Source organism: Cebus imitator, unplaced genomic scaffold (assembly GCF_001604975.1).
Source record: "Cebus imitator isolate Cc_AM_T3 unplaced genomic scaffold, Cebus_imitator-1.0 Scaffold92, whole genome shotgun sequence".
NCBI lineage: Eukaryota > Metazoa > Chordata > Mammalia > Primates > Cebidae > Cebus > Cebus imitator.
Window position 1 is genome coordinate 4,479,564 of NW_016107407.1, and position 9,224 is coordinate 4,488,787.

Below are 9,224 nucleotides of genomic sequence, written 5' to 3' on the forward strand. Positions count from 1 at the left end.
CAGTCTCCATTTCTGACTTTATCTGATGCCATTTGCTCTTTCTTTTGATGTGCTGCCACCACCCTGGCCTCATTTTCCTTCCTAGAATGTGCCAAGTTCCATTCTGCCTCAGGGCCTTAGCATATGCTGTAGCCTCTTTCTAGACTGCTACTTCTCTGATATTTTTCAAATGTGTCTCCTTGTCATCCTTCAAGCCTATCTTAAATGCCACTCCTTTAGAGACAACTTTCTTACCATCTCGTTTATTTGTTTCCTTCCCTGTTATTCTCTAACACTGTACTGTTTGGTTGTTTGTTTGTTGAGATGAAGTCTCCCTCTGTCACACAGGCTGGAGTGCAGTGGCATGATCTTGGCTCACTGTAACCTCCACTTTCCAGATTCAAGTTATTCTCCTGCCTCAGCCTCCCAAGTAGCTGGAATTATAGGCACCCACCACCACAGCCAGTTTTTTTTGTTTGTTTGTTTTTTGGTTTTTTGGGTTTTTTTGTATTTTTAGTAGAGACGGAGTTTCACCATGTTGGCCAGGCTGGTCTCGGACTCCTGACCTCAAGTGATCCACCTGCCTTGGCCTCCCAAAGTGCTGGAATTACAGGCGTGAACTACCATGCCCAGCCCTGTTTGGTTTTTTAATAGCACTTAAATAATGTGCAATAATATACACTTGACCCTTGAACAACACAGGTTTGAGCTGTACAGGTTCACTTATACACAGATTTTGTTTCAATGAAAGTTACACAGAGTGTTCCTGCCTCTTCTGCTTCCCCTTCCACCTCTGCTGCCCCTGCCACTCCTGAGACAGGAAGAGCAAACCCTCCTGTTTCTCCTCCTCGGACGCTCAGTGTGAGGGCAATGAGGAATAAAGACCTTTATGATGATCCACTTCCGCTCAATGAATAGTAAATATATTTTCTCTTCCTTATACTTTGTAAATTTTCTTTTCTCTAGTATACTTTATTGTACAAATAAATATAGAGTACGTACAACACACAAAATGTGTGTTAATTGATTGTGTTATTGGTAAGGTCAATAGTAGGTTATTAGTAGTTCAGTTTTGGGGAAGTTAAAAGATACACAGAATTTTTGACAGCGTGCAGGATTAGAACCCCTAACCCCCATGTACTTCAAGGATCAACTGTATTTGTTCACCTGCTATTTATCTGTCTCTCCACTAGATTATGAACTCCATGAAGGAGGAAATAAACTATCTACTTGTTCACTAATACATATGTAGCACCAAGCATCATGCCTGGCACATTCATGCCTCACACTTGAGAACTAAGTTCTCAAGAACTGTTTGAATAAACACCACAAGAATTATTTATCTTATGTATTTCTGTGATAATCTCTCCCAAAAAATTTCATTCTACGTATTATCTTTACCAAAACAAAACCCAAAAATCCCTCAAATTGTGTATGTCATGAATATGGTCTCAAAAACTCCAAAGAAAATTATCCCATAGAAAAGTATGTAATCAGAATTATGTGTATCTTACAAAGGGCACAGAACATTCTAATCTATAGATTAAAAAGTATATGAAGGTGTATATACACATATGGATGTGCATATCTAGATATTTTCTTTACCACGGCTGTTCATTAAATATACCTGATCCCAAGTTTACTCTGATTGTCTACATCACTTGACAGTAGAAAGGCAGGAGATGCAGCCAGAGAGGGACCTAGCTCAAATGCTATCTAAATTGGCCCAGGCCCATGGCAGTAGGTGATCTATGTAGTGAAAGTTCAAGGAGGTCTCACGAAAAGCATAGTGAGTTCTACCTTCTGGCTTATCATGGACAGGCTCTGTTTATGCCAGCTGTCCTATAATTAGCCCTTTTTACTCTCAAAGTATCCTGTGTTAGATGATAAATTAATAGTCACCCTAGCTATATTTCTATATAAATATCTATATTTCTAAGAATGTTACCTATTAAATGCCAGGCAAGGATACCAGACCAACGTGNGCCAGGCAAGGATACCAGACCAACGTGTGTGTGTCCGTGGGGGGGGTGGGGGGGAGGGGAGGTGTCTGTAGAAGGGGAAGAGGTTGTGAAGAATGTATATAATTCCCCACCCCTTTCTTCATCCAATTCCTTTAAACCCTGTTCTCTCCTTGCTTCGTTAGAAAATTTAGTGGGCAAAGAATTTTTACTGAATTTAACACATGGATGCAGTACTTGACATACTAGAATCTTTGTCGACTTTTCTGACTTTACATTTGCAAGCATAGTGTTGCATTCATTTAACGTTCATTTTTTTTAAGTCTTAGACTTTATTTAAAAGCCCAGTTGCAACCACCAAATATCTGACTCAGCTCACAACTAGAGACCGAGCATCAAATTTCCCAGCCCACTTAATTTGAAAGCCTGCCAAGATAGGTGAAAGACCTTATAAATATGTAAATCAGGAAGTTCAAATTACAGTCAAGTAAATTTCTAGTGATTGATGTTCTTTTCAAAACAGTTTTTAAAAAACTAATAATAAGCAGCATATTTCTAAGACCTTCTTACCAAAGGTTTCCCCCGAATTTAGACTCAATGGTGTACTTTCAGTACTGTATTTATTTTGGATTTTTACCACTTCCTGGAGGCCAGGAGGAGGCACGGTGGGAGGATCCTAAAAAACTCAGTACCACAGCCATTTTGTTTGTAAGGCAGAGTGGTAGAATTCTGTCAGCCAGTAAAGGTTTTTGAAACACAGCTTTTTAAGGGGGGTGGGGAGGGGGGCGGGAATATGCCTATTGTTTTCATTTAACCGTTAAATTCATTATTTTGTTTTACTTTTTGCACACTTGGTAGTTATTGTGAATAAGAAATTATAATTTTTTCCCAGGGAATTAAAGATCTCGGAGCTAGAGGAGTCATGAATTTTGTTCCAGGATGACTGGCTTCTCTGGGTACCTTCATGAGACCAAATCGAAAAAATATTTTAACGGACATCGTTTTTACACTGCCCGGTTTGCAGGCAGAGGATCTATCGACGTTTTTGGAAACGATCAACAATTTGCTCAAGAAAAACATGAAAATGCCGCTTAAAAAATACAATAACGAAAAACAAACAACAGAAAACCCCACATCCAAGAAGCCAGAGTGTTCCTTCCGATGTTAAAAGGCGCCTTCTCCCGAGCTCACAGGCAGCCGTGGGTGCTATTGTCTTGCAGTGTCACTTAATAGCGAGCTCAGACTTTTGTCATTTGGGTGGCTGTGCTTTTAAAAGCCCAGTGTAAAATGGCACACACACTGCATTTTTTTCCGAGCTGCAGGAGGCGGGGCAGCGGGGGATAGTGCAGACTGTAGGGACACTGCCCTCCCAGCCAATCAGCGCCCGCCTGCTTGCCATCGCAAAGTTGTTAACCCCAGAGTCTTCTGGCTGTGCTGCCTCCTCTGCTTTTAATCTTCTGTGGATATTTCTCCGATTTCCCCCAAAGGCCCACAGATCCTGGGGGAAGCCACCCCATTCGGCCACCGATCATGGAAGAAAGTGTTACTTCTTATTTACCAAACATTTTAAAGATGTTGGAAGATCCATATGCTGCCTGGAGGCTGTTGTTTCTAGGGACACAAGTATCCAGCCTATATTGTTACAATTTTTTTTCAAGAACTGCCGTCTTCTTTGCCTGCACTAATGGTAAGTTTGTCATTTTCACCATTTATGTCATTAAGTCTTTGAAGGAGCCACCAGCTAAAAAGGATTTTCATTGTGTTTCTTCTAACAAAACCAATCTTTGTATTTTTCTTTAGCTTTGATCTCTGCACGTTCTACCTAATCTTGCCTGGTTAATTTTTACCAAAAGAAAAAAAATAGTTTTTTTTTTTTTCATTGTTAAAGCTAAATGTTTATAATATAAATTATACTTTAATTACTGTGAACTACAGAGGAACTCAGATATTTCAAGATGGACTTGTTTTGTGCCAGTAATGTTGGCAATGCCAAATATGTGCATATCCTCTTTATAAAAATTATGTCTTACCTAATTTGTCCAGGACTCAATTATCAGCAGGCAAACTATGGATATAGTTTTTAAAAAATGGACCTATTGTGGTTCTCTTGATAGAGTACTTGGTTACAAACTACAGAAAAGCTGCCCTTGGTATAATGAAGGTGGAGGTTGACATAACCGGGTTTATATTAAGTTATGGCTGTTACTAAATAGTGGATCTTTTATTTGCTGATCAAATCTCAACTTGTAGTCTATGATATTATTTCTCTGAAGCTCTTCCTTAGATAATCTTTGCAGATCTATCTTGTTTTTTTCCAATAAGGTACATTTGGGAGACATTTTGTAATTTTTGGCATTTTTCTAATTTTTTTTCTTTTTGCACACGGTGGGAGATCTTTTTTGTTTTGCATTGATCTGTGTTGGTGGCGCTGTAGTGCTCCTCAACAATTTATGTCAGTTTCACTAAAAGAAAAAAGGAAGAAAAAAAAAGAGGTGGGGCAAGATTTGATCTATTCTCTTCTCCCTTTATTTTCTTAAAGAAAGTTCAATTTAGTCAGTGGAAATATTCAGTTGTGTTGTTTAAATGTTTTCTGTGAACTGTGAACTATGGGGAGAGCAGACATGTCGTCACAACCAGTCCAGGGAACATCAGGGACAGGCATGCAGTTTGCAGTTGTTTTATCTGCTCTGATTTATTATCTCTATATCAGAGTTATTCAATAATAAGCTGTCAATTTATCCTGTTAGTAACACTTTGTGTTTTCCTTATATTATAAAATTATATGTGTTCGTGTATTTTCAATTTAACCAGACATTTAAGTTTTAGTTCCTTCAACATTGTAAAAGTTGAATTTCATTTTGAACCAAGGGATTTCTTAAATAACTATTTTAAGTTTCTCCTGAGGTTTTTCTAGTAGTCATATAATCATTCCTACATTATTGTTTGTTTCATTTTGAAATGATACTTCAACTGAATTTACAGATAGCCTTGTTTAAAAAAAGAGCAAATATTTTGGAATAAGATAATTTTTTAAGAATATGTGCACAATTGCTTTTAGCTTTAAAAATTTTGATGTTCACATATCTAAATGCAGCATTATATCTTTTCCATCTTTGTTCTTACTGAGAGTTATCTGATTAGAGAATATGGGATTTAGGCCTAAACCCTCCCAAGAACAAAAATGTGTTACGATCTGACATAGGTTTTACTGGTCTCTATAAACATTTTAGTTGTTTATGAAGATAGTTAAGTGTGCCCTTAGTTCAAAAGGAAGTGGGATGAATCAGTAATTGTACCCTAAAACATATTAATTTTTTGCCACATAAAACAAAACAACTGAAATAGTATGCTAGATCACTTTTCCATAAGATTGAAGAGATTATTTCTTGAAAGAGTGAACATTTCAAAATTATTATTTAGTGGGTTTATCCACTTTGAAATACATAAATGCTCATTTCACTTTTTAATCATTTAACAGGTTGAAGTAAGAGGATGTGTGAAAATGGCTAAAAATAGTATTTCTGATTTTTGTGTCTCTATACTCTATTTATCCCTTTCCTTGAACTTCAAAAATAATTATGTATTATGCCTACATTTTGTTTATACTATGCTATAAAAATGTGAAAATGTTCTCTGCAACATTTTAGCTCTTTGTAAAATGTAAATGCCCCATCAAGATTGGTTTTTGACATTATAGATTATTTATAGAAGGAAATACTGCAGGTGTAAATATATTATCTAACCCTCTGGTTATGCTGGAGAGTTTAGTTCTCTGAAGTTGATCTACCAAATAAAATATACTTTCCAACACATGTATTGCTAAAATAGTCTGCTATTCAGAATGACAATAATTTTTATTTTATTTAATCTCTAAAAACTAAACATGTATATATAATGCAGCCCCCTTTTAAAAACAAACTGATGCTATGAAGTCCATATGTAGCTATGCAATGCTCTTTGTTCTCCTACATCATCGACTATTACATCATTGATTATGAAGTAACTACTACAGTTAAATCTTCACTTTTAAAAATCCTTCACATATATTTATATGACAGATATTATTTTATATGTGACTCTTACATCACTATGTATTTAAAGAGGTTGAAATCTATGAGGCAAAAACAATTCACTATTTTATATTATTCTCCATTTCAAAATCCACCTTGAGCTTCATTTTAGCTCTTGATTCCTTGGACATTAATTTTTTTAATTGATAACATTTTTATGGAAATTTAGTTTATGAGCTTGGTGTGATTGTGATTAGAATTATACAATTTTTTATTAAAAATATTTATTAATTTAGTAGATAGAGAACTAACTCAGTCTTTCATGGTAACAGTTGCTAGACCATGGACAATAAAAAATTATTTTTTAAAAATCCCAAAATGTCATTTGAGTCAACAATAGCACACTTATTTCTTTCTTGCACACCATTTTATCAGATAATAGCAAGTAGCAAAATTGACTATATTGTCATATCATTTTTCTCATCCTGCCCATCCCTCTGATAGAGGGAGGGGCTAATGAGTAGTGAAATAACCAAAAAAACAGGTTGCAGAAAGCAGAAAGAAATGATGCCAAAGACATGGAGGATCTGTAAATCAACTAAACAATAAACCTCAGAAAAATGAACTTGAAATTATGGAGCTCAATCAATAACAAATAAAATTATATTAAGACAATGTAATGAACCAATACAATTTCCTAATGTATTAACTTGTATTCATTAATATTGCTAAAGACTGAGGAAGTTTCAGGTTAGCCAAACTCATTAAGTAATAGGTAACGGTAGGGTAAGGTAACAAAGGGAAGAAAGATTTAGAGATGTTAAGGTGACCAAACATAAAATGCTAAAAATATTAGCCAGGACTAATCTAATCTACCTTGGAATAAACTTTTTTAAAAGAAGGAAATATAAATTAAAATTCTATCCTGTGAAACCAAGTACAATATAGACCTGAAATTGTCTGTTTCCAATTCTACTCACTTCTCGTGCCTATTTACCTCTGTTATTTCCTAGATGTGTTATTACTTTCCATAAGACTATACGGATACACTACCATCCTCAGCATCGTTTTGCAAAGGAAAGCAAGAGGAAAATGATTCACAAAATGTGTGTTTGTGTTATGACATTGTTTTTGATCTTTCCAAAATGGTTCTCAAATAGGGAATCTAAAAAGAAAGTAAAGCAGATGTCTAATTTTATAAATATCTTTATGGAAGAGATAAAAGCAGATTTTATACTTGATTTGTTTAACATTTCTTCTTATTTTTATTCAAGGGTTTGTTTATTCTAGATCCTCCCCCACTGATTATGTGTCATTCTGATAAGATGCTAGGATGTAATCTTGAGAAAAAGAGGCAAGGATTACTACTCTAATGGAGTCTATACTTCAGTGCGGTTCAGAGTTCTAAAGATACTTTAAATCTAAGATCTTAGATATGTGAGGTTCCCAAATGAATGCCAAATAATATTTTTTGAAAAAAATATTTTTTAAATTTAGATCTGCTTAAATAGGATATGACAAGTATTATTCCATTTAAAGACCATTATTCGAGCATCAAATACTCACATATTGGGGTTAGGAGAGGATGTAGCCCTTAAGCTTTAGATATAACCCAAATAGATGCTACAGATGGTTGCCTAATACAGATTTCTGTTGCAAAATGAGAAGTAAAACTTTGACTTATTTGCTAGAGAAAAGAGATGAAGAGAGGATCACTTTGGTAGTAAGAGTTTTGGGCATGTCCCTATGAGATACATTTAATGAAAACATTTTTTTAAAACATGGTGGAGCCTCATTTTGCACATTTTGCTCACAATGTCATAAAATAAACATCAAGGTAAATATAAACTGAAGATGAAGCAAAGAAATACAATTAATATTGAAAAATTATATTAGAACTAAAATTTTTATTTTAAAACCTGTAATAATTTCTAATGATATATATTACAGAAATTTTAAAAATAAAAACAGATATTTTAATTTATTAAGATAATATAATTAGACATTTAGCTAATGGTTAATTAGTTAACCATATCAGGTATGGAGCAGGAAAGTAAAACTGATGTTATTTCTATGCAGATAAATTGGAGGAGAAGGAAGTATTTAAGAATTCTCTATACATGGTTTAAGATGATCTCAGGAATAAAGTTACCAGATAATTTTGTCATAGAGCCAATTAATCTATAGTAGCTAGATGTGTTATATTATTTAGTTTGCTTTTATACTAACACAGAACCCTACTGATAGTGGCATAAAAAAATAAGGATATTTATTTTTTCAACTAAATGAGTACTCCAGTGACAGGTGAGCGCTAGGTTTAGTTCAATAGCTCAACAATGTGATTAAGTCATTTGGTAGGTTCTAACCTTTTATGTTGCCATAACATCAGCAATGTCTTTCCTCATAGTCATAAAGTAGCTGCTGCAGACCCAGGCATCATATCCTAATATTAAAATATCCAATGTCAGGAGAGTTACTCTTACCCATCTTGTTGTAGGGGAAGAAATCCTTTCTCAGAAGCCTTGTAGCACAGTGTTTCTTAGAGCTCATTGGCCAGGTTTGTAGGATGTGCTCCTACCTAAACCAGTCACTGACCAGGGAATTGAAATCACCAGGATTGATTTAACTAGGGAATGCTGAGAAGGGTGAACACCTGCTGGATATTTAGACCTCAATAAGCTTAGCTCTTGCTTTCGGTAAACTTTAACTGCTTTGTATAAACCTTCTTGAGTGAATAAAACATTAATATTTGTTTTCTCAGTGGCCAGATATGTCACTAGTGAGCTAATTTTAAAAGTAACAAAAACAACATTTGATTAGAGCTTACTATGTTCCAGCCTCGAGCCTAAATGCTACCTCTATTTCCTTAAACCATCACACAAAATTAGTAGATAGGGCAATTATTATACCCATTTTGCAGCCAAGAAAACTGAGGCAAGGAGAGGTTTTATGCCCCTGAGGCTTGGCCCACATTACACAGCAAATGAAAAAGCTAGAGTTTGAACTTGGGAAGTCTGAAATCAGAGCCTGTGTACTTACCTCCTCTTCTTTACTGTTACATTAGATATTTGTAAAATTGGTGTTCTATAAATTGACTTATATTTTATTTTTATTTATTTATTTTGGAGAATGAGTTTCACTCTTGTCGCCCAGGCTGAAGTGCAGTGGCACAATCTCAGCTCACTGCAACCTCCGCCTCCCAGGTTCAAGAGAGTCTCCTGCCTCAGCCTCCTGAGTAGCTGGGATTACAGGCACCTGCCATCACGCCCAGCTA

General features: G+C 35.3%; 1 protein-coding gene and 1 pseudogene across 2 annotated transcripts in view; one reads left to right on the forward strand and one right to left on the reverse strand.

Moving 5' to 3' along the window:
* The window catches only part of LOC108309137, a 10,456-nt pseudogene extending 7,517 nt beyond the window's left edge, over positions 1 to 2,939 (reverse strand).
* Positions 2,919 to 9,224, forward strand: part of EPC1 (enhancer of polycomb homolog 1) — a 104,694-nt gene continuing 98,388 nt past the window's right edge. The window contains exon 1 of one of the 2 annotated variants that reach the window (XM_017535394.2): positions 2,919 to 3,627. In XM_017535394.2, the coding sequence (XP_017390883.1) occupies positions 3,625 to 3,627 (3 nt within the window). In that variant the 5' untranslated portion in view covers positions 2,919 to 3,624. The remainder of the gene's footprint in view (positions 3,628 to 9,224) is intronic. The other variant, XM_017535395.2, reaches the window with a different exon arrangement.